The following is a 25,941-nucleotide window of genomic DNA, read 5'->3' as shown; positions in this document are numbered from 1 at the left end:
CTACATTAACTGTGATGTTATATTAGGTTACATAAGGGCTTTAGGAGGTGCTGCATTTCAAATGTTGTGGTCCTTTGGTTGTGGGCGTGTTATGTGAGATCTTGGCACATTAGCTTTTGTGTTTCAACCAGTACATGCAGGAGAATGAAGTTACCTGCATGGCAGAGCTGTAGAAGGAGCCTTAAGTATTACAGACTGACTGAATTGTAGTGCTGTTGAACAAAGGGAAAAGAACCATTTGCTCAGAGTACTATGCTGGAATGCTGCCTGCAGTTCTGGGTACTACCTTTCTGGAAATTAAAACACTCACAGACCCTACTGATGGGAAAGGAACAAGATTTAGAGACTTGGATAGTTCTACCTCTGAATAATGCTGAAGGCATTTGTTTAGACTGGCAAAAAAAGATACTGGAGACACTGGAAGTCAATGTGTGCCAAAAAAATAAGATCACTATAATAAAGGATAATTGGTTGCTCTAACTGAAGAAGTGGAGAATTAAAAAATGTCTGGTTGTTATTAAAGTTGAGAATGTGTGCAGGGCAAAAAATAAAGATTGTAGTATTAATGAGAACAGACTGAAGGCTGTAGAGCATCCTGTTTTAAAAGCTTTTATAAATGCATTAGATAGTTTTTTGTGGCATTCTAGGCATGCTTAATCTGTAGAGGATAAATCAAATAGATTTTTTCAACCACCTCTACCTGTTATATTTTGTGATTCTGTATTTACTGTTTGCTGATGACAAAGGAATTTCTGTTTGTGGCTAGTTTATCAGCAGGCTTTCCTTTATGGGATTAAGTTACCAAAACTTAGGTGTCTGTTGCCCTTTGAGATGGCATGAGCTGTCCCAAACACCTGTCCTCTTAAGCCTGTAATGATTAGGGTCTGTCAGTTGAGGCAAGGTGTTTATGTTGCTTCTGAAACCATCTTTGGTGTTCTATACTTAGGTAACTGAATTTCAGCTTTTTATGAACATCAGAGGTTCAAGGTAGATCACAGCATAATAAATATATATATATATTTATAAAGGCTAACGAGTAGTTCTCTTGGTGATCTATTTTTAGAGTCGCATAATTAACACATGAATTATGTGATCCTGCCATATGGATATGGCATTCTTGATTTTTTTCTTATGGCAACTGCAAATACTGTTTGCAATGCTCTGTATGAGTATAGTAGAACAAATATTTCATAATGAAGAAAATATCAATATCATTCAGGATAACTGTTTGTTAAAAGCTTTGAAATACTGAAATTATTGTATTCTGTGCAATTAAGTACATATAATAAAGATGCATGGAATTTATTGCTACCTATTGAGGTGAAGTTCAGCTAGGGTCTTTGATAACAAGAATTGTCTTCTATACTGCATCTGGCCTGTGAAAAGAGATTAAAAATGTATTATCCGATTAAAGAGCAGATTTTTTTCTTTTTGGTAGTATTGGATAGGCTATCTAAGACTACAAAGTCAGATTTACTCTCCTGCTCAGGGATGTCATCTATTCCTAACTTACTAAAGGCTATGTCATTAAATTGCATATTGAGCTGTAATTAGAATTTTTTAAATATTCTTTACAAACTATGTCTATCAAAAATACTCTTAACTATGTCCATATTTATTTTATAATAACCCACAGATAAATCTAACAAATTTCTCAACTCCTGTGATAGTATTACATGTTGCTGTTATCTAGTCCTATCTTACTGTTATGTCTTGTGATCAGAAGCATTATCAGTATGGTCAGAAAGTATTAGGAATGCTGGTAGTTAAGTGAGCTGCTTTTCAGTGGGGAAACCCCCCACATTTCTAAGTTCATTTAAGTTTGCATAAAATTTTTCTTTTCTGATTTCACATATCATTACCTATAGAATTTGGGCCATTATCTGTGACTTTAAGTGTCTTTAGGGACATACAGGAATAGTTCTTTACTTTAAGCAGTTTGGTTTGCTTAAAGAAAAAAGCTCGGAAGATTATAAGGTATGTCTGGTCCTTTGGATCAAAGCCTTTTTTGTGCAGGCAGTATCTGTGGGGTATCTCTGACTACCTTGCCAAGATCATCCTATAATGAGGGGTTGGAGCAGCTTCATCTCTTGGCTTCTTTCCACTGTCCTGTTCCTGTGTGGAACATGCTGTAGAACAGCACATTTTACATGTTAGTGTTACAGGGTACATGGCTCATAGTACGGAAGACCCAGCCTTGCATTCTTTGGTCATCAAATGCCCATCCTTATCCGAGGCCTGTGGGATATGAGGTGATTTAGGCATTTCATGATGGTCCCCATTTCTTCTTCCTTTAGCTTAATTAGTGTCACAAGATGTGAGTCTTGCATGGGTATAAGTGCTTTTGTTCCAGTACCATCCCAGCAGCTTCTGTTTGGAGCTGAACATGGTGTCTACCTCAGACACTCAAAAAACATGAAGAATAACAGAGCAGTTGATTTTTGGAAATGAAAGAGTGCCTTGTTGGACTTCCTGTCAGCTGAGGTGGACTTCAGTTTCTGTTCTGGTTAATCAGGGTACAGTAGCAGAGGAGAGAAGGAGAGCTAAACTGATTCTTCAAGGAGGTTGGATATCTGCAGATGTGCTCTATCAACTGGCAGTAGTTCTTCAATTACTGTTTTCTAAAATGGTGCAGTACTTTTATCAGCTGAACAGAAAACTGTCCCCGACTATTTGTGGTTTTATCGCTGCTCATCTGGGGAGCCTGCTCTGGTATTCTCAGAGTTTGGGCTGTCTTTCTGAGGAAACCATTTTCTGTATTAATGTTACAGTATTATAGATATCATCCATGTACTGGCACAGCTGTGTGTGAGGCCACACAGTGAAGTGAATTGGGAAATGGATGTAGTGGAAGAATAGCCCACATTCAGTTCAGTGGTCCCTAAAATGTTACAGTGTGTGCCCAACAAAGGCAGCCGTGCCCCTGCAATGGAGAGGGTGAGTGGTTAGAGGAGTAGTGGCAGAGGCTAAACTAAAGTTTGTTTTTCAGAGTGGCCCAGCTTCTCTCTGCTCCTAGTGTATGAATTGGAGGGCAGATGGATTTTCATGAGTGTTACGTTTTTGTCAACATTGGACAAAATCCTTTGAAGTTATTTTTTTCCCTTGGCATTGTTCTAATGAAGCACTTCAGAAGTGTTTCAGTTTCTCTGTTGCCTTCTGTTGGTTAGCAAACCTTATGAAGCCTCACTGCAGCATTGCCACATTACTGTCACTGTCAGTAGTATGGACATTTGCCAGATGGTAGGTTACTTCTACCTTTTTGATAATGCAAATATCGTTTTTGAGCTGTAGAGGGATCAGGTGGAAGTTTTTGCGCAGTTCTGCCAAACAGTGTGATAACAGGAGCCCTAAGATAAGGTGTCCATGCTTGGTGAAGGGTGCAAGCAGTCACAAGCGTTGGACATTTCCCAAGACGTTACTATCCAGTAAGCACATAGAGGTTGAAGCTGTGTTTCAAAAATTGAAGGGTTTGTAAAACATGCTGTTCACATGTGCTCTCAAAGCACACTTAGAGCAGCTGCTACACCCCCAAGTTTCTTTGCTGGTTTTTCTCTTTGTGGCCCTCTCAAGGGAGGGTGTGTGGGGGAGTGTCCTGGAGCTGGGAGCCACTGAGGCCGTCAGCTGCCAGCATATCTGAGATAACACGGAGGAACTTGGTAAACAAGGAACCTTCCTTTCTGCAGCATTGCAGTTAAAATAGGGGTTTGGTGAGCAGTTGGAGCTGAGTAAATATTGGAGTATATCTGATTACAAAGGTGACATTTTGTTACTTTTACATAATGTGACATGCTGCTTTAATTAGTTTTGAACTTTGGAAGTAGACATACTTTCTAGTGGAGAAACTTTTCAGAGTGTGAACTTTTACCTCTCTTTCTGGTGATACTCAGCTGCCAGCTAGCACTGATTCAAAAAAGAGCAGCCATTCTGAAAAAACCCGAACTATTGCATTTGTTGTGTTTGAAAGGGTATTTACTCATCACTTTCATGTTTTTCATCTTTCAGGTAATACTATCCATAAGAAATACTATAAAAATTCCCTTTGTTTTTATATTGACTTTCTTATGCTTGTTTTCTTGAACTGTAATGATAGATCAAAACACAATAGTATATACAGGTTATTAGGAAGTTAATTAATAAATGTCACAACACAAGTTATTTATTGTATTTGCAGAATTTTTTGGCCTTTATTTATTTAACACTTGTGGTAATGGCTTAAGTATTCTTCTGTTAATACAGAAAGCACTGAAGCTCACTTAACTAAAGTAGCTTCCTATTAATAATTTCTCATTTGTCAAATGACTGCATTATTTATTCTTTGTGGTTTTGAAAATACACAGAATTGTGAACAAAAAATTGGTAAACAATAATTTTTAGAGCTATTCTGGTGTATTCCCAGTTAATCCCATAAACAGTTTAAAAATTCCTTGATATGGTCCCCCACAGTTTGAGTCCAGTAAAAGCTTTGTGGCTTTCAGGCGTGTAGCAGGTACAGGGACTGTAAGGAATGAGTGTTAAAATTAAGATGTGTTCTGATTTCTGCTCTGCTACTTTGAAATGTGCCTATATTCTTGTGTCTGCTCCTTTAAAAGCATCTGCTTGATGGGAACACGTGAGTGAACTCGGTTATTGTGGAAGATGGAACAGTAGGTTTGTCATATCAGTGCAATAATGAGGCAAATAATGAGGCATTCCTTTATTATATATTTAATTATATGCTGACTAAGCTTCAGCTATGATTTTGCTGGTCTGCATCAGATAAACCTAAGCCCTTTGCCCTTTGGCATGCTCTGTGCATTTAAGCACTTTGGTAGTGGGCTATCGGTGAACAACTTGCCTTCTTGGTATCAGGTATATACTGTGGATAGTGGAGATATTTAAAAACAAATAGCAGAGCAAACAACAGTTAGGAGATACTGCTGTCAGTTCTGTTTCAGGTGTGACTGTAAGCCTTGCTTCCAGCTCTGCTCTTTGCTAGGGTCTGTTGCTCAGAAACAGAGAAGCAGCACAAGTACAACCAGGCACCAGTCTCTAACATCACCTCTCAGAGGTAACAGATCACACAGAGTCAAGACTCAATAAGCATAAAAAGTCTGTAAACGTTTTAAGCCTTAAGTGTTCTAAGCTGCCAAGTCAGCAAGACTTGTAAGTACAAGAACAGTCATATGTACTGTGATAGTATTTAGAATGGGGAATTAGGCAGTTAAAACTTCTCATTTTCTGTGCAACAGAGTAGTGTTGAAAGACTGCTGAACTGTTTGCTAACAGGCAAAAACTGATAGCTAGACTTAGGATCAGGGAAAACTAGTAGAAAGGAATCCTACATTCCTTTGCAGTTGGCATGGTAGAGTGGGAGAAATTATTTTTAAAGTGTATCACTTGTTAAAAATGGTATTAAAAATATTACTGCCTTGCATAAGTGGTGCTGGAAAGGAAGAAAACATCTGATTTAAATGTGGTGACCAGTGGCTGGTCTTTTTTACTTTTCGTGGTCTTTGTTCTTTCCCTTGCTCATTTGCAGGGGGATTGGACTAGATGACCTTTCAATGATTTCTGTGATTCTTTCATTAGCTCATGTATATTCTACTTTGGATAAAAATAATTAATACATTTCTTTTTAGTATTCATTATAAATCTACAAAGAATGTTCTGTTCATGTTTTTTGGAAAAGAATCTGTAGAGTTGCAGATACAGACGTATCTGAACAAGTCTTCCACCTCTGTTTTCTTTGGAAAGCTGTATTTCACCATTTGTACTTTCTAAAACAACATTACATAAACTTTGTGGCGCTAAGATTAATTAAATATTGGAGAATGTAGCACAGTTGAGCAGTACTGATTTTCCATGCTTCCGCTTTAGGAAGCTATTAATAATTGATATTTCAAGTATTTATGGGTTTGCTTGTGGGGGAAGAAAAGGATGAGCACATTGAAGATCATAGGTGTTGAGCTGCCTTGGCAGGAGAAACAGAAATCCTCCAAGCTGTTTCAAAGGAAATGCTTGTTAAAAGCAATGGGAGTGTTATCCTCGAAGTTGCTGAGCTCTGGAGGAGAGCTCCGTTGCATTCGCTCTGCCATCCAGCGGTGTCAGAGGAAACTGAACGGGAGTCACACAGCTGCCTGTCCTGAGATTCTAACCTAGCCTAGGAGACCCCGGCTAAAGGAAATGCATTCAAAGTTCACTGCATGGGTTGAGGTGTTGGGAAGAAAACACGAATTTTTCTAAGGAAATTATAAAGGGTGGTCAAGTTGTTTTTCCTGAGTTTTCTTTCCAGTCTCACACCTGTTAGAAGTTACAGGGGATGACAGTTATGGTAGTGCATATGATTGCAGTGACTGAGAATCTTTTGCTATCCATCAATGTTGAAGAGAGATTGATTTAATTTTGGGAGATATCTGGGGAGGGAATAACTTACTTTGGGGCTTTAAATGCTTCACAGGTTTTGTGAGGGAGAGGTTGATCAAATATGTCTCTTTAAATAGGCTTGTTTTGGTGCTGTATTTCTGTATTTTCCCTCTGATATTTTGTTATTGACTGGGAGGCATAGTAAACAGATAATATGGTTATGCTGTTGAATTTAATTTTATTTCTAACAATCTGTTTCTAATTTTGTTTCCTTCAGCTTTTTAGATGTTTTAATTAAAGTCAGGAACAGACACAATGACGTGGTTCCAACCATGGCACAAGGGGTGATTGAATACAAGGAAAAATATGGCTTTGATCCATTTGTTAGCAGTAACATCCAGTATTTTCTAGATAGGTTCTACACCAACCGCATCTCTTTCCGTATGCTTATTAACCAACACAGTAAGTAATTGCTTTTCTCTTCCTTGAAAATTCATTAGTTATTGCTTGTAAACCTGAAGATGAAGCTTTGTTTTGTATTTTTTTCCCTTACTCATGACAATTCTGTGCTAATTATGGCAAAATATAATACTGGCAACTGATTAATTTGGTACTTGGCAATGGTCAGAAATGAATCCAAAACACCAATGTGCTTTTTAGAATTATCAGTCTTTGTTAGTGTAGCTTTCACTTTTTAGTCTTGTCAGCTGAGATGGCTTGTGAAGTGATACATGAAGTATTTTTAGGTAGTAGTAGAGTTGTTGTATCTTCCTGCTCACAAAACTTTTTGTACAAAACATAATTTGTAGTGCTCATATTTATTTCGTAATGAAATGCAAAGATGCTGTAAATTTTGAATAGGTTAGGTACTATACATATTGTTTTTTCCAGCGAGTTATCTAGACTTTCTTGCCTTCTGAAGAGGTTGAATATCTCTAACTGAAGTTTTAAATTATATCTCTTGGCTTTCCTCACTTCCTATTCCCTATTTATGGATAAATGCTGGAATTAGTCATCCTTTGTCATTAAGTTCTATTTCATTTGTTGTTACTAATAAACTCACTTTTTTATATTCGTGTTACAGAGTGAAGGGAGTTACTTGCACAGCTCCTATTAACCAATATGTGCAGCCATGCAGAAAGTGATCTGTGTAAAGTTAAGGACAGTCTTCTGATCTGTTTTAGTGTGTCTTGTGCCTTTTAGCTCTAGAGCTTCATTCTCTGCTCAGTGTTCTGCTTTTCTGAGCTCTTAGAAATTGTTGTATGCTACAGATAATGCGGCTGCTGGAGTATGAGGTGTTTCACTACAAGTTGTGTGTCTTTCCAGTAACCTCTCATGTGTCTAACAAATGCCTTGCTGTGCGTGTATAGATAACCTGAATGTGGAAAAGCATACAAAATGAGATTAATGTACAGCTTTTTCTTTATTTGCACCTGGGCAGAGAAGTGAGAGGCATAAAACCAAGTTAAAAGGCTTTCATAGAAGAGTTCTAGCAATAGAGTGCAAACATTGTCCTAATAGAATTCTTGGGCTGAGTACTAGCCTAATTTGCACTAATTCTAAAATATTAAACCTGATTCATTGAACTGAACTAGCTTTTCCTATGGATCTTTGTGTTTAACTGGTTGGAGCTTAAAACTGCTTGTAGATGCTTAAAGTTTAGTTAACCTTGTATAATGTGTATTAGCAGTGTTAGTGGTCTGTCTGTGATGGCATATATTAATCTTGAAGTACTGAAGAAAAAGATAATTGGAAAGCAGAATGCAGACCCAAGCTTCTGCCTAGTTTGTGTTTCTGTTCCTACATTCTGTGCAGACTGTTTCCTACAGCACTCTTCTGCAGGACACAGTGCCCAGTGTGTGAACTTGCTGTGCCCAGGATGGGAAAAGCTTTCAGATCTAGGCTTTTGCTCACCTCATGCTGCACCTGCTTCATGTTAGAGCTCACTAACTTGCTAAAATAGCAGAAAATCACTCCTGAAATAAAGTACAAAATCTTTCTACTTCTATGAGAGTCTTCTTTAAACTCTTGGTGAAGGGTCTGGTGGGTACCAGACACTTGTACAAAGAGGGAGTGGGGATCATACTGCTGAGATCCAGGGAGAAAGTTGAGTGAGTGAGAGAGATCTCTGTTAGACTGTGAAATTGCAGCTTAGGTGAGTGTAAAAGGCTTTTAATGATGCCTTACAGTTCCACAGTCCTTTTTACTTTAATGTCTTCATTGTTGTGAGTGCTTCTGTTCTGACAATGGTATGAATGAAGTGTTTTGTATTTTAATTTTATCTAATTTTTGATGATCTGCTTTGGAATGCAGGTTTTCACCTTAACCTTCCCACGTCATGAATTACGTTTTAACTAGTCTTGACTGTAAAAACTGAAAATAAAAAAAAAAAAAGGGAGGGAAGATGAACAGTTAGACAAGTAGTCTTCTTAAATGAGGATTCTGGTAATCTGCTGGGGTATCTTTTTACAAGATGATGCAGTATCTAGTAAATCTCAGATACCATCAGATTCAAACTTTCTGGCCTGCCTTAAGGGTAGTAAATAATTTACTACCGTTTCTTTTTTATTTTAGCACTTCTGTTTGGTGGAGATATTAATCCTGCTCATCCCAAACATATTGGAAGTATTGATCCTAACTGTGATGTGGCAGAGGTGGTTAAAGGTAAGATGAAGCTAATATTTCTTTCACTGAAATCCCCGGTCTTAAAATAGTCAGAAATACTTTATTTAGAAACAATAAACTGAAGGTGATTTAAATAGATTTTTTTCTTATCCTATTTTATTAAAGGAAAGTTCTGCTCACAATAATGCCCTGGGCTTGTTGAGACTTTCTGATGTCTCCGTTATTGAGAAGAGAGAAACTTTTGGTCTATTAACAGAACTAGGAAAACAATTTGATTTTTAATAGCTTTAATCTATATTTTTAAATATCAGATGAAGTGTCTAAATGTTTTGTTAAACTTTAGATTTTTTTCCCCTGAAACATTTAGAAGCAGGTTCTCATGTACTGCTTTTGTATCACATGCTGATATTACAGAAAACTGAGAGTAAGTGAAATTTCCATTTTGTTTAGTTTTGTTTAGCTAGGCCTTTCAGTAAAATGTCCTCAGGTGTACAGATATCCCAGTGAAACTCCACTTTCCTCTGTCATCTGATCATACCACAGCTTGTTTTGTCTCCTGCAGAAGACATGGATGTAATGGTTGTACCTGCCTGACCTGGCACAGAAACACTGAAGTCCTGTTTGCTCTGTGTTGTGAATGTTTACATGCTTTCAGAATGTTAGCAAGGAGGCATGAGGCAATGCTGGCTGCTTCAAGAACTTCTCTGTGGAAGGTTCACACTCTGGGTGTATTTATTTGCAAATGCAGTCTTGCTGCAGGAGAGAATTCCAGGTTCTGTCCTTCACTACTGTTTGTGCAGCCTGCAAAGGGAGAAGGAGTGTGCTTCTTCCCTTCGCTTTTTCTCAGCCTTTGGTGAAGTGAGAGGGAAACTTTTCTTATCTCAGAATCTGACCTGTGTGATAGCTCACTTAGTAATGCTTTTTACAGCTCTCTCAACAGCATTTTTCTAGCTCTTCTTGGCTCCTAGGGTGGCCTTTTTCAGCAGCTTTTTTTCTTTTGATTGACCTTACTCCACTTTGGCCTCAGCATTTTTATATGTTGAAGCCATGTTGTTTATTTTGCTTTGAATTCCAATAGCAATATTTGAATCAATTTTGATCATCAGCTTCACAGTTACTGCCTTGGACAGGGAGTGCATAGTGTCAGAAGGTGCTACATCCAGTTTTCAAGCAAGTAGCTAAAATAGATCATACACAACACTGACCAAACAAGGGCATAGCAAAGAGTGTTCAGTGTTGCCTTTCAAAGAAACAAAATGTCCTTAAAGACAGGGGCTTGACAGTCCTGTCAAGGAGTCAAGGTGATTGAGTTATTTACCGTGTAGAATTGGTGGTGGGGTTAATTTATGTTCTGTATGCTGTGCTAGCTCCCAGATGTGCTGGTTCACAGGCAGCATTCTGAGCAGTTTATCAGTTAAAATGTTGATTTTGGTACTAGTATGTGCCAGCTATAAGCCTTGTATGCCCGTAAAATAATGAAGAAATTATTTAAACAGACGCTTCTTGCTTCAAGCAACTACAGCAAGTGGTGTGTCTGTGCTGCCTGGGTGGCTGTCTGTCTCACTGACTGTCTTAAGACTTTTGAGCACACAGCAAATTCAGGTTTTTTCCTGCAGCCAGGATTTTAGATTTACCAATAGATCCCTCACTATTATACTATACTACTACTATAATCCCTGTTATTGCTACTTAATCTCGATCCACACCATGAAGCATGCTGTGAACTTCACAGTCTTCAACTGTCTAAGGACTCTGCCAAAGAGTAGGCTTTTAGAGGAAAATGAAATGTTAGACTGTATTCGTACTGTTTGACCCAGATTTGCTAAGAAACGAGTAAGAAATCTTTCAAATACAGAATTGCAGAATGGGTCAGGTTGTAAGGGAGTACAACAAATCATGTGGTCCAACCTCCCCCTGCTCAAGCAGGGCCATCCCAGAGCACATGGCACAGGATTGTGCCCAGATGGTTCTTGAACATCTCCACTGAGGGAGACTCCACACCCTCTCTGGGTAATCTGTGCCAGTGCTCGTTCATTGCACAGGGAAGAAATTCTTCCTCATGTTCAGGTGGAATTTCCTGTGCATCAATTTCTGCCTCTGCTTCTGTTGCTCAGCATCACAGAAAAGAGCCTCCAAAGGGCTCCAACCTCTTGGCACCTCCTCCTCAGATATTCTTAGGCACTGATGAGGTCTCCTCTCAGTTTTCTTTTCTCAGGGCTGAACAGGCTCAACTCCCTCAGTCTCTCCTCCAAAGAGAGATGTTCCAGTCCCTTCATCCTTGTTTTCTTTCACTGGATCTGCTCCAGGAGCTCCATGTCTGTCTTGTCCTGAGGAGCCCAGAGCTGGGCACAGCACTCCAGACACGCCTCACTGGGGCTCAGTGGAGGGGCAGGATCAGCTCCCTGACCTGCTGGCAGAGCTGTCCCTAATGCACCCCAGGATCCCCCTGGCCCTCCTGGCCCCCAGGGCACTGCTGGCTCATGGACAGCTCATTGTCCACCAGGACCCCCAGGCCCTTCTCTGCAGAGCTGCTCCAGCAGGTCGGCCCCAGCCCGTGCTGGTGCCTGGGGTTGTCCTTCCCCAGGGCAGGAGCCTGCATTTGCCTTTTCTGAATTTCAGACCATTCCTCTCCCATCTCTCCAGCCTGTCCAGGCCCCTCTGAAGGGCTGCCCAGCTCTCGGGGGAATCGGCCTCTCCTCCCAGCTCTGTGCCATCAGTGAACTCGCTGAGGAGGCCTCTGCCCCCCCGCCAAGTCACTGATGAGTAAGTTAAACAATATTGCTCAGTATTGAACTGGTATTGAACTGGTATTGCTCAGTATTGAACTGGTGGGGGGCACCACCAGTGACAAAGGGCAACTTAAACCTTCTATCTGTGTCTCAGCAATATATAAAGCCTGATCAGGGCTATGGGAAGGTATTTCCAGGGGGAGTAATTTTTGGTTCAGTGGGAAGGAATGAAAAATCTTATCCAGCTTTTCCACCAAAATTAAATTGAAAATTAAGTTTTGTAAACAGTATTGTGTTTGGAAAACCTGAATTTATGGCTGCGATGTCATCTTTTTTTATTTGAGGTGGAAAGAATGAGTATTAAACTGTTATCAGGAAATAAAATAATAAGTAGGTTTTATGGTCACCATAAGATTATGTCCTTCTAGTTTTTAAGCCCCAAACAAAGAAGAAAAATAGCTTCTCTCCAGCACTGTGATTTTTTTTTTTTTTTGAGCTTTAGATAAAGTTTTTCCTTTCCTGACAACCAGGCTATGAGTGTACAGAGAAAAAAGGATTATATTGGATACCAGTGTCATTTTTGTAAACTATGTTCAAAGTGAGTATTCTGTTTGTGGTCTTTTACAGGGAGAATGAACACTGCTGGTCATTACTAGAAGATTTTGGTAAACCAGTGTTTGTTCTGTTGTTTTGTAGATGCTTATGAAACAGCTAAGATGTTATGTGAACAGTACTATACAGTGGCACCTGATCTGGAAGTTGAAGAATTCAATGGTAATTATGAAATTAATTTAATTGATGTATCTAAGAAAGTGCATTTCTGGTATCTGTGATTTCTGGTTTTGTTAATTAATTATAAGTTATAACTTGAACTATGCAGTTACTTTTGTTCTAATATGTCTACATGGGCACCTGAATTATAATTTATCATCATGATGTGTACAGAGTTCTATCTGCTAAATTCACTATCACTTTAAAAAAAATAAATCTAGACTCCTCATAACTGAGAAAGAAACATGCCTACCTTTTAGTCTTCTAAGAGAACAGAAACTTGTTCAATTCCAAAATTTGATGATAAACCTATGAATTCCACTGGCACTCAACACAGCGGTGAGCCCTTCTGTGTAAGATGGCAAAGTTGGAATTTTTATTAGGTAGTCTATGCTTTAAATCCAATCATAAACTCCTCACATGAAAATCTATTTCAATTTGATTGCAGAGATCAAAATTGGATGACACAAAACTTATGAGACAGGCCTTGTCAGCATATTGACTGCTTTTTGTTCATTATTTTATTGACAAAAGGAAGCTTATTTTTTTTTTAGTTAAAAAAATTCCTGAGTGATCCTCTCCCAGGTTTTGGACAGCAGCCAAACATAATACTAAGATGGTTCCAAACTTCAGCAGCAGAACTGCAAAAGTCTCAGAATTAGGTAACACTCAATGAGAGAGTGAGATACATGGAATATGTGTTGCTCAAAGTACTACTGAGTAGTGTAGAAATATTTCCCTATACAAGGTGATTGGCAGCATTGCCATCCGTCTCCCAAAACGAAAGGACCGAACCTTCCCCTTTTAAGCGGAGTGGTTCTGGAGATAAAAGTACTGAGTGTTGCAGCAGAGGAATCAATCAATGCAAAATTCATCTGAAGGAATAAATAAAAAGATCCAACAGTAGAGAAAGCAAGCTTCTGGAGCTAAAAAAAGGAAAAGTGAATAAAGAATTACCTGTTTCCTTTAAATCAACTTATTATCAATGTAAGGAAAGTAACTTTGCAAATTACCTCACAAGAGCAACAATGACTCATTTTCTATCTCTGTGCCTCAAACAAGTGTGAATCAGTTTGCCTTGGTTTCCATGAAGCGTAGGGGAATGGGAGTATGGACTGACAAAATTAACAGAATAAAATATCAAGTTGCCTTGGAGAGCATTGTTTTGGTCTTCTCCTTTTCCTAGGAGATTTCACTACCATGACTTCTAAAATAATGACTGGGATTATTACCAGCTCTCAGTGCCAAAAGGAATGAAGTTGACTCCAGTGATGTTCTTTGTGCATATTTATATTATCCTGGAATTTATGAAGCAGATAGTTCAAGACTTCAGTCTGAACTGCTGCTCAGTCTGACTCTCTGTGACTGCATAATTTAATGCCAGTAGATATTTGAATGTTCAGGGATGACTTCAGCCCCCAAACTGTCCTGGAATATATTAAATGCAGCTGTTTTATTTCCTGCCCAGTCAATCAGTGAGCACTCTGGCATTCAAAGCTGTGCTAAGCCATAAACCCTCTGCTGAAACACTCAGTGGGACTGCAGTGGACAAACAATTCAGTGATGATCTGGAATATGGAAGCTGTGATATTATTTGCAGTAGATTTGAAATTTTTATGAATACTTACATTTTGCGTGTTTTAATGAAGGGAAGATATGTAGTTGTTTTTAGAATATTTAAACAGTGGGTTTTTCTTTAGTTTAAGATTCTTTTTGTGCAGCAAATATGTTTAAATAGTATGTGAGCATGTGAAAGTTTCCCACTTAAGTAGGAAAGTTTTCTCAGTTAACATACACTGTTGTATGTGCCAGCCACTGCTTAATGAAGTTTTGTATGTAAACAAAGTCTGCTGACTGGATGGATTTGAAGATCATAATTATAATGTGTCCTTTCAGGTGACAGCAGTAACTACCATTTGTTTTCACTTCATGGAACTAATTTCTGGGAAAATTAGAACATGCTTGCATACTTGTCTGTGCCTACATGTTCATATTTTTCTGGTAAAGGGCAATGCTGCAAAGTGCTGTTTTGAAGAAAAATGATTTGACATTTTTATTTCTCTTTTTTTAGCTAAAGCTCCAAACAAGCCTATTCAAGTAGTCTATGTACCGTCTCATTTGTTTCATATGTTATTTGAATTATTTAAGGTAGGTTGCACTTGTTAATATTTGGGAGGGTTTTGTGACCCTATTACTCTTGAAATTGGGATTCCTTTTGGTTGCTGCTCTTAAATGTTATTTCAAATTTCCTTTCTTAAGCTTATTCTTAAGTTTGAAACACTCTTCTCTTGTTTAAAAGCCAGACTTAAACCCCTCTTTTATGACCTTATGTATTTAAAACCACCCTGGTTTCCCACTTCTCCTGTTGTGCTTTTTATAGCTTTTTGATTAACTTAGAACACTCTTGACAGTTTAGTTTTGCAGTGATGGAATATTCATGACGTTGCAGTTTTTCTGTGTTGCATATTTGAGGACTGGTTAAGATCAATGTCCTTATTGTGAAAACAGGCTCTGTATCTTTGAATGGTGTAGATGACATGCTTTGTTTTGGTTTTGTGTTTGTTGAATAATTGGAACAAGAGTGAAAATGGAGCATGTCAGAGCTGTTATATGGTTTAAAAGAAGAGAGGAGGTCTCGAAGTTGTTCAGCTGAACACCAGGAATTGAGGGGAAAACTTGCATTTGGCCAGAGAGAAACTTTTTCAAAGTAATGGATTTTGGGGTTTGATTTCTGACATTTGTCAACTATCATTTAAGTCTTCTCCCATTCTGCCACTTGTAAATTAGTTCTGGGGCAGAACAGATGAGAATTTGTACTGTACATGTAAGTATATTTTTGGTACAAGTCATGAAACAGGCTGAAGCCAGTAAGTTGTAGCTGTAAGAACTGGGAGAGACTGGCAGTGAAAACTGTTAACATGAAGTCAGATTGACAGATGGTAACTTAAAAATTATGTGACCCAGGCTGAGAAAATCAAAACTAGTTTTCTGTGGTAAACATCACTGTTGATGTGGTGCATGATGGAGGTGAAAGACGTTCTCATCCTGTGGATATATTTACTTGATTTCACACAGGATTAAAAAAAAAGTCTTGGTTTCTTTTCTCTGAGTATATAAAATAAATAAAAGTTATGTATAACAAGTTGTAATATAAAAATGTAACCAGGCAATTCATTGACTTGATGGCACTTGAATTTATGTTAAATACAGCCTTTTCTGTCTTGTGCACAACTGTAGAACAGGGTAGGTGCTATAAGATAAATTCTAGTAAGTTCTAACTTATAGGTTAAAGTTAGAATCAAAGAGACTATATTTTCTTTTATCTTCAGAATTCAATGAGAGCTACAGTGGAATTGCATGAAGGTAAGAAAGAAGCCTATCCATCGATCAAAACCTTAGTCACTTTGGGGAAAGAAGATCTATCTATTAAGGTAAATGCCTAAATAATAATATACAGCTTGCAAACCTGCTAGGTTTAGAGTAGTATGACTTAATTTGAAAAAGCAAATTAATTATTGTATCACCCACTTCATATTCATTAAAACAGAATATTTTCAGTTGGGAAGTACCTACAAGGCACATCTTGTCCAACTGTCTGACCACTTCAGGGCTGACCAGTAGTCAAAGCACATTTGTTGGGGGCAGTGTCCAAATGCATCTTGGTCACTGACAGATTTGGGCCATTGACCCAATGTTCTCTCCAGGAACATCTCTCAGTTCTGCTCTTTCACAGCCCTTCCCATACAGAAATGCTTCTTAGTGTCCACTCTTAACCTCCCCTGATGTTGCAGCTTTGAACTGTTCCCACATATCCCATCACTGGATCCAAGGAGATGAGATCAGCACCTCCCTCCACAGTTCCCCTCCTCATGAGGCTGTACACCATGGCAAGGTCACTCCCAGCTTTATTTTCTCCAAACCAGACAGCCCCAAAGTCCCTAACTGCTTCTTTAGTATATCTAAAGTAATTTAGATAATGCTTTTTGATGTTTTGTGGGGTTTTTTTTAGAACATAATGTTTAAAGCTCTTAAATTTTCATTCCTTAGATAAGTGATCAAGGTGGAGGTGTACCACTAAGAAAAATAGACAGATTGTTTAACTACATGTACTCAACAGCACCCAGGCCCAGTCTGGAGCCCTCGAGGGCTGTGCCTTTGGTAAGCAATTGCATTATGTATTTAAATGTCCCTTTGCACCTCTCTGATTTTACATTATCCTTCACTGCAATCTGCTGGATTTCCATCGGTTTTCCATTGAAGAAATGGCTTATCATTAGCAGGTCTATCTAGGTAGGACAGGAGAAAATTAATTCTGTTATCATCACTTAGTCTACAGAATAGAAAATTACTTTGCTTTGTCTTGACATTACATTATCGGAAACAAACATAAACAAAGCTGCATAAGCACAGTATTTTCACAGGTTAATGGGCAGGATCTTTAGTGCTATATTACTGATCAGGTGAATGATCTAATGAGCTCCTCTTTGGTGTATAAATTACTGTTAACCTAAGTTTCCTATCATAAATGGATTAAAAAGGTGGGCCACATTGCTCAGCATTTGAGAAGCACCTGGCAATCCACAAGCTTATACTGAAGCTTGAAGATAATTTTACTGTAAGGTATGGACTATAAAAACACAATAAAAAACATTTGCGAACCTGCATGTGGTATGAACATATTTGGTATATTCCTATTTAATTGGAAATATCTTATGTGATACTCCTTTCTGAGATGCATCAGGGCAATTATTTCAGTGTTGAATGTTGTAGATTCTTTTAGTAAACATGATTTTTAAAAAAATATTAAAATATTACTTCTAAAGGGTTTGATTAAATTGCATATTGGTTCATTGTGGTAAAAATTGTATAGCTACTATTCCACTTGACTGGTTTTCAGTAAGTGGACTAATACAGATACTGTATTTTGCCTCTTCTCATTTCTACTGCTTCTTATACAATCCTTTATCTCTAAGCCTATTGAGAAGATGATTCTCCAAGAAATTTCCTTTTCCTGCTTAGGAGCATTCTCATTTAGCATGTTCCTAAGTGATTGGTTTTTTTCTCCCCTACTGATACTTCTGTGCTTCAAGTGCCTTCAGATGGATAATAGAATGTGGGGCAGAGTATGGATTCACAGGATCATTAAGAATGGAAGTGACCTCCCAAGACTGAGTCCCAACCTTTGACCAAACACCACTATGTGAATTAAACCACAGCACCAAGTGCCATGTCCAGTTGTTTCCTGAACTCTTCCAGGGATGGTGACTGAATCCAGTACTTCCCTGGCCAGCCAGTTTCAATTCTTGACAATCTTTTCAGTGAAGAAATTCTTCCGATGTCCAACCTGAACCTCCCTAGCACAGATTGGGGCTGTTCCCTGTTGTCCACATTGTTATTTTGGATATAAAATACATAACAGTAAACTGAGGGTAAAATCAGTTCAGAGTGGCTCAGAGGCAATAAATTTCCTCTTAGCTTATGAGCAGAAAGTCTTTATGGTGCTGCCTTGTTCCACAGTGGGTACCATTGTGGCATGGCAGTGCACTGCACTGAGTTTACTCCTTTGCATTGTGGGAGGTGTGAAACCCAACCCTGTGTCTGCACTGACTTGGTATGGGTCTTTCACAGCTCCTACCTCTGCAGCACATCTCAGTCTTATGTCTCAAACTTCTTTTTTGTAGAAAATCTTCTTGAATGTGGGTGAGTGAGAGGGAACAGGCCTTAATTCAAATATAAGCTTTTTTCTTTGTCACAAATGGTAGAATCTCTCTTGATGCATAATCTGCCTTTGTTCTGTCTCACTTTTGATCAGCAATTTACCGTATCAGTCTACAAGGAGTTCCTGAAACTTGTTCTCAGGATAAACTTATACCTTGATTACCGGTTGTATTCACTATTAAACTGTCTCCTCCTTTGTAGCTCTGATTGTAAAATGTGTTCATCTTATGACTGATACTATTCTTTTTTCAGTGCTTCTTTAGCAATGCATTGCTGTGTTTACTTCCTCATCTTCAATACTGCTTACTTTGATTCTGTGGCATTTACCCTTGGTATTCTTCTGTAACCCTTTTCAGGTTTTATTTTCCTTTCCCAGTCTGTGCCACTCTAGTCAAACGTACAAAGGATCCCCCTCTCTCGTGAGTCTGGTAGCTTTTGCCCTGTGAGTCTGACCATTGCCTGCACAAGACTGAACATTGAGAAGAGCTGTTCAGCTCTGTTATTTATATGTGTGTGCAGAAAGAAAAAAGTCACAAACTGTGAGTCTTTGCCATATCTTGCCACTAACAGGAAAAAGGACTTAGCAGTGAAGTTTTGAAAGGTTATGTGTTATGGCCCAGATCCAGTTCTAAAAACAATTTTTCAATGATTCATATGTCTGTCTGGAAATAAAAACCCTTCAGCAGAAAAGTTCCACATAAATCCTTTTTGATGCCCATACAGAAGGGGTTTCCTTATTGTTTAGTGCCAAAGACCAAACCACTAAAGAATTACAGTGCTGCAGAAGGTTGGTGGCGTGTCATCCTTGACTTAGGTAATATTCTATGCAAAGCTGGGGTGCAGTGTAAATAGACATATTTTTCTGTTCTAACATTTCTTCCCCTTGTTATATGATCCCCTGTCTAGTTTATGAAACATTCATGGAATTGGGCAGTGGAAGAGAAGTATCCTTCTGTTGATTGGGGAAAATTTTTGCTCCTTGTCATTGCAAATGTTGTTTAAATCCTGCTGAGAAACCTTGTTACCATGGCAGCATTCAGATTCTAGCAGGTCTTAGGTTCATCTGCACAGTATGTAGAGTACACATTAAAACACATGGTCATGTTTAATGATAGTAGGTTTTCTTAGGGAATTTAATTGTTTTCTTTCTGGCAGCATTTGTTTATAGTGGGAGAAATGTGGCTTAAATTAGTTTTAATTTAAATCTGTCGATGCTAGTAACACAGAAATGTAATAGCTTCCTATTTTTTTAATGCATACCATAATGTTTAATGATAAATTTGCTCTAAGGAGCTTTCCTTTCTCAAGGCAATTGTGCCATCACAGACTATTCTGTCCTCTAGGCCAAGCACAGGTCTATTTAGTAAACACCTCTTGTTAATGGTGTTTTGCAAAATAGACTATTTGTAAGGCCAGGATTTAACAAGGTACTCATCTGGGGTCTCTTGTCTCTCTATTTCTTTTAAGTTATCTGGTTTGGAAAGCACCCTAAAGGCAGTGCACAGAGAGGCTGACAGGAAATGTTTGAAAGTGGGCTGTATGATGTGGGCTAGCACAGAGCATAAAGGAACAGGAGACAAACAGAAGTGGCATTTTAAGGAGGGGTAGCTCTGGAGTGAGGAAAGCATGAAGTGTTTATGGTATTGTTTGATATTGCCCGTTACATGAGCTGATCCTTGGGATATAGACTTTCCATAAGTTGCATTTTGGTCACTCTGCTTTATAATTTCTGTAATGTATTTATTGTCTAGTCTCCAGAAAAGGAAGCCAGCTTTTGACATTTTTTAGTTCTTTTTAAGACAGTGAAATCAATCTTTTAGAGGTTAAGAAAGAAATCTCTGGATTCAAGGCCAGGTGTTTGAAAGTGATGCATCAGTCTCTAGTGGGAGATGAAATTTCTCGTTGTGAAATTTAAAAAATGATGTTGGGAAAAGTGCAGCTAAGCAACTGTTTTAACTCTGTTAATGGACACTAATAACTATGACAAGCAGTGTGTGAAAAGGGCATATTTGGCATTTCTGTTTCTCATTTTGCTCAGAAGAACTGAGTGAGCAACTGTAAACCAGTTTAATACTAAATTTAGAATTCTGTAAAAACAAGGCAAAAAGGATCAAAAAATACTGTAGATGACAGCAAGAGAATTTGTGATGGACACTGTAGTACAAGTTCTTTAATGTTCACTTCTCCCTCAAGGGATTTCCTATAAAGTGATACCACATACTAGCTGTACATAATGCTTGCAAATCCTTCTTCTTAGCATTCTCTTTTTTGCATAATTTTAGGCCTTTGTTTATAAAATTTAGGACATGTTTATCACTTTTCTGTCAGGTTGCTTTTGTAGAAATATTGTGGAATGAATTTATTAGTTTTGTGAAAGCTTCAAGTGTCTAATTTTTCTCTTAGTCCACCCATACTACCTTGCCAAGTATGTGTTTGGAATAGTTTCTTTATTACACTGGGTAGTGAAAAATTCAGGTGGGATTTGGGTGCATAACCAACCACTGTGGTTCTCAGCACATAGCCTGTCATCTGAAAGAGTAATTGAGTGTTGCGAAAATCTTATTCCCTGGATCCAGTGAGAGAGACTTGGAGGGTTTTCTTACAACTTTTCTGACAAGAGAGGTTGGAAGAGGTGCCAAGTAATTGATCTTGCTGCAGGCATGTTATGAATATTAGTTTTGTCAATTTAAAGTCTAAACTTCATACCATCAACTCCATTATGCTTTGAAAATGGTGTGGGCTGTAATGTCTCAGTCCTCAGGAGATCATTCAGTGCTGGGGAATTCTGATCTTTTGTTAAAGAGAGAGGATAATTTACCTTGTATTAGTCTGTGTTCCTCTGCAGGACTCTGCTGATCTCTGTGGCACTGTGGCATCAGCAGTCACTTAATAGTGTGACCTAGATATGAAGTAGGCAAAAGTTGTTTCTGGCTTTCTTGTAGTCTCCTAAGTGTGAAGACATTTGAGATAATAATTGCAGGCTTGGGGGAGAAAAAATACGCTGTCAAAACTCTGATTTTTACCAAAGAAAGAATGCAATACTACAGCAGTGGTCATCATTGTGAGGAAGCTGTGTACAGCATTGGTTTGCTTTGCTGGTTGCAGGCAGCATGTATGGTATGCTGCACCTTCCTGCCTCTGAGAAAATGCAAATGGACAAAGGAGTTCTAGCAAAGGACTCAGCCCTTTTTGTACAAAAAACGAATGCACAGGAAAAAAGAAGTTTGCTCAAAAGGCTGAATATGGACTTAGAGTATAAGCTGAGAAATAAAGGGAAGGTTCAAAAAAAATTTGATGCAAATCCAGTATTTAGGTATCCTCTCCCTTGTAAATGAATGGAGATCTGTTGCATTTTTTAAACTTTCCATCATGTTTTTCCTTTTGTTCTTTTGTTTTTGCAGGCTGGGTTTGGCTATGGATTGCCAATTTCTCGTCTGTATGCAAGGTACTTTCAAGGTGACCTTAAACTCTACTCAATGGAAGGCGTGGGTTCAGATGCTGTTATTTATTTGAAGGTATGAATTTCACCCTATTATAAACTGGTAAGGCAGTGCAGGTTGTTTGTATGTAGCAGGTTCTTTTCACTCTGTAGCTTGTTTTCAAATTTCTTTTTGCTACCTTTGACACTTTTACATAAATCAGTTACATAAAATCCTAAACCCCAAGGTTATATATAATTAAATACGTATATAAATAAAGCTGGCACTTATACTAGTTTATTTGCTTTGATTTTTTTTTTCAGTCCCTGTGTTGGATTGTTGCATTTTGTTAATCTGTTATAAGTGGTGAATCTTCCAAGAACCATGATAAGAGATAATTTGGTTAATGCTTTTTGATTTTAAGTTACAGTCACAATAGAGATGAGAGGACTATTGGCCAACTCTTGACTAGCAAATGTGTTCTATTCTATGCAGCTCTCAATGCAAAAGACTGTATTAATCCTGTTGCCATTTTCTGTGAGAGCCCAGGCTACCCAGGGGCTAAAGGCTGACACTGCTTGAATTCCATCAGGGACTTGAAAAGAACAGAGTGTACAGCTTGTGCAGGTTGTTGGCTTTGCACTGTCACTGTGCCATGCTGTATATAGCAAGTGAGTTGTGAACTCTGCTTCTGATGGGTTTGATCCTCTGCATGTGAGCGTGTGGAGGAAAACAGTCTGGCCTTTCTCAGAGGAAAAAGGTGACCCAGGGCACTGAACTGGCTCAGCCCCCACAGGTCAGTGTGCTGGCAGAGCCCAAGAGCATTGAGGAGAGGAAATGTTGGCTTAGCTGTCTGCTCTATGTCAGTGACAAATCTCACTAAAATGTTTGTGACTAAAAATCTTTGTGACTAAAAATATTTTTCTTGCTATCTGTGTAGGCACCACTCCCTGGAAAGAAGGGAAATATTTTTCAATGTTAGTACTTTCTTTTCACTCTGACTGGGACTTTTGAGTATAACTAGAGCTACTAGTCACAGCTCAAGTATGTTCAAAGTAGCGCTGAGGCGTGTAACACTGGGATAACTGTGACACTTGCTGGGTAGAGAAGCTGTAACTGTAGAACTCCCCAGAGTATCACCTTGCTCTTGTATCTCCAATGATACCTAACTATTGCTTTTGTTTTTCCATAGGCCCTTTCAAGTGAATCATTTGAAAGACTTCCTGTTTTTAATAAGTCAGCATGGCGGCACTACAAGACCACACCTGAAGCAGATGACTGGAGCAATCCTAGCAGTGAACCAAGGGATGCTTCTAAATATAAAGCTAATCGATAATTTGCCACCTTTTGTCTCTGCTGGAGATGACCTCTGCATTCAGTATAAAGTCTCTGCTTTGTTCCAAAATCCTTCAAACCACAGTAGCTAATTACTTCCAAACAAAGACCTAATCAGGGCATTGAAAAATACTAAGAACAAAGTGATGATTGGGACTTAAAGGAAGGCACTGAGCACGTTTGGTATGTGAATCCTGTGTACTTCACCAGAATATGCTTGGTTGCTTCAGTCGTGCATTGACAAAAGGGATCGCACTGTGATTGCACTTAGGAACACAATGTTGTAACAAACAGATACTATTTGAAGCGGCCAATTTTTATGCCAATGTAAGGATTGGTAAAATGTGCAGAATCCCTTAAAGTGGTGCATAGTATCTTGCACAGCAATACGGTGTAAGAGAAAAATTCTAACGTAGTTAAATGTGTGCTTTGAAAATCCACTGTTTGCGGCGTTTTGTATTGCACAGTGTCACCCCTAAGAGAAAATCCCTTTGAGCTCTTCAGATCTTATCTCTAGTGAGTTTATAAATGCATAGTTCTAAAAAGGGTTGTGCAGCTTTAAACTGATGCTTTCTCCAAATTTCCAAACCCGTTTGTCATGTGCATCCAAAAGTTGTGTTGTTATAAGGCAGTAGGACTTCCACTTCTTGGTATGCACCTTAATGATTTTCTTGACTCAGAAATGCATTTCTGTGCATTTTCCCTTGTTTTGAGGAAAGCTCCTAAGTAGTTAGATCATCTCTCCTTACAAGAAACTCTGTCAGTACAGGGGCAGGGGGTGATTCAATTTCCTATTTGCCTATCATTTATGGGGAATTGGGGTGAGCAGAGAAATGCTGAGAGGCCAGACAGCCAGTCATACAAATGAATTTGCCTTAAGAGTGTTGGTTGCTTGAAACCTGATTAGTTTAAAACCTGTAAATAGTTTGCAAAGTTATTTATACATTCAAAGTCTGACTACAGTCTGGTAATCTGAATTTGTAGTGTATATAAAGATGTTGTACACCAGCTTTTGGAATGTGTCATTGGTCTAAGTACATGAAACTGGAAATACAGGAGAAATGGGAGGGACAAAATGTGGCCGGTACCTGGTTAAAGTTAAAAAATATCAAAGACAAAAAAAATTCAAGTATTTTCCCCTTAATTTGTCATAAGGGTCATTGCTGACTATTAGAAAACTGTTCTTCACAAAGTCTTTGCCAAATGCTGTTTCTGATACTATGGCCTTTCAGAAAAACCTGTGAAATTTAGTCTTTCTGGTGATACATTAGCTGTGGCAATAAAGTAGATGAGTTGTAAGCAGCTCTGATGTACCCTCAATTTCTCTTAGGTGTTTTGATATTTTTTGGAAAGATAGAGATTTTAGCATGGAAAAATGAAATTTGTTTACTAAAATTGTGGGGGAACTGTCCCTTTTGTCCTCCCAGTATTTATTTTTATAAAGTACTGATTTATTAGGGAAATGCAGAGAAATTCCTAGGTATTTTAAAAAAAGAAAAAAAATCTTAGTTTGACTTAATAGTACTTTGCACTTCATAGCACATTTCATTGGAGCATTATAAAGTGCTTTGAGCAATAAACTCCATAGAGCCCCATTTCTGAGGAGTCGGAAGTTCTTGTGTTGCAGTGAGTTCCTGAATGCTGTGGTGTGAGCAGTGGATGAGCTCACAGGGCTCAAAGTCCCGTGGGTGTTCCCACACGCAGGGACTGGGATCAAGCCTGTGGGAGCACCGGGTCCTGGTCTCCATGGCTGCTGCCCTTCCCTGTAGATGAGATGGCAGCAGGGCAGCTGCTGAAGGCTCTCCCTGCTGGCCAGCTGGGCAGTGCTCCCCTCAGAGCCCCCTCAGAGCCCCCTCTGCCAGCAGGCAGGAAGAGGAGGGGGCTGATGGGGCCCTCCTGTTCCCAAACCAGACTCGTTTGGCCCTGGCCACAGGATCTTGGCAGGGCACGGTGAGGGTGTGACACGTGTGGCCTCCAGAGCAGCAACTTCCCAGCGCTGCAGGCACTGCTGCAGAGAAGGCAGGTTGCTATTCAAGCAATACAGCTGTGCTGCTGCGGTGAAACCAGGGGAATGGTTTGACTGAAACACTGGTTGCAAGTCACATCTACTAAAATGTAGTCATTTATCTTTTGCCCCCACCTGTAATTTCATACTGTTTTTAAAATTATTTCAAGTAATTGCAGAGGAGAGTTTGCTTAAAGATAGAAATTTGTGATGAAACTAATATACCCTCAGTTGCATGTGGTCAGTTTTTTATAGAACGTTACCCAAAACATTCCAAGGAATAAGATAGTCTGCATAAGAAATTTGAGTTTCAGCTTTTGTTAGAAATGGTATTTTGAAGTAGTAAATCCTAACCTCGTTTGGCTGTCTCCTTATACACGATGAGAGGAAATAGAAAGCAAAGGAAGGATGCTGGCATATTGGATTTGTTGTCATGAAGTGAATGCAGGCCATGGGAGCCATGGGAGGTAAACCATGGAATGGAAACGGAACAAAAGCTGAAGATACCATGGAGGATGTCATGGTGTATTAGTGATGTCACTTACTGAGTCACAGAAAAAACTGGCTGACTTTCAGGACTGTAGTGCTTCAGTGCTTGAAAATTGAACTCCCCTGAAATGACTCCCATTTCCAAGAACCCTGAGCTTATTACAAACACCTCAAAGCAGCAGGGTGGAGCACAAGGAATTTTCTTTCCATACCGCAAGGTCTTTATTGGGAGTGTTATAATGAATACCAGAGAGAAGCAACTTTTCTTCTCTCCAACCTTGTCCAGGCAGCCTGTGCTTTAGTGGCAGTGCAAGGTGTGCCATCAGTTGTTCCCCACTCATTGTCCTTATGCCATGTGTCTACATAGGGGTGTTAGTCTGAACACTGTTTTAGGAAGCAGAAGCAGCAACAGAAGACCTTCAGTTAGGAGAGGGTTTTTCAATGGCTGTGCCTGAAAAATGAGCATGGGTAGGTTTTTAATATGGCTGGTTTAACTACAGATTTTTTC

General features: G+C 38.9%; 2 protein-coding genes across 2 annotated transcripts in view; one reads left to right on the top strand and one right to left on the bottom strand.

Annotated features, from left to right (window-relative positions):
* The window catches only part of PDK3 (pyruvate dehydrogenase kinase 3), a 51,168-nt gene extending 26,634 nt beyond the window's left edge, over nucleotides 1-24,534 (top strand). Inside the window, exons 4-11 of the mRNA XM_086879856.1 lie at nucleotides 6,620-6,804; nucleotides 8,917-9,006; nucleotides 12,393-12,470; nucleotides 14,539-14,615; nucleotides 15,797-15,898; nucleotides 16,515-16,625; nucleotides 21,587-21,700; nucleotides 22,797-24,534. Coding sequence (XP_086735982.1) covers nucleotides 6,620-6,804; nucleotides 8,917-9,006; nucleotides 12,393-12,470; nucleotides 14,539-14,615; nucleotides 15,797-15,898; nucleotides 16,515-16,625; nucleotides 21,587-21,700; nucleotides 22,797-22,940 — 901 coding nt within the window. The 3' untranslated portion in view covers nucleotides 22,941-24,534. The remainder of the gene's footprint in view (nucleotides 1-6,619; nucleotides 6,805-8,916; nucleotides 9,007-12,392; nucleotides 12,471-14,538; nucleotides 14,616-15,796; nucleotides 15,899-16,514; nucleotides 16,626-21,586; nucleotides 21,701-22,796) is intronic.
* Nucleotides 24,535-25,631: 1,097 nt separating this feature from the next.
* Nucleotides 25,632-25,941, bottom strand: part of PCYT1B (phosphate cytidylyltransferase 1B, choline) — a 49,059-nt gene continuing 48,749 nt past the window's right edge. Inside the window, exon 8 of the mRNA XM_086879859.1 lies at nucleotides 25,632-25,884. Within this exon, the coding sequence (XP_086735985.1) occupies nucleotides 25,780-25,884 (105 nt within the window). The 3' untranslated portion in view covers nucleotides 25,632-25,779. The remainder of the gene's footprint in view (nucleotides 25,885-25,941) is intronic.

This window comes from Cyanistes caeruleus, chromosome 3, assembly GCF_971803275.1.
Source record: "Cyanistes caeruleus chromosome 3, bCyaCae1.hap1.1, whole genome shotgun sequence".
NCBI classification, from domain to species: Eukaryota; Metazoa; Chordata; class Aves; order Passeriformes; family Paridae; genus Cyanistes; species Cyanistes caeruleus.
This window is presented reverse-complemented; position numbering and strand designations above follow the sequence as displayed.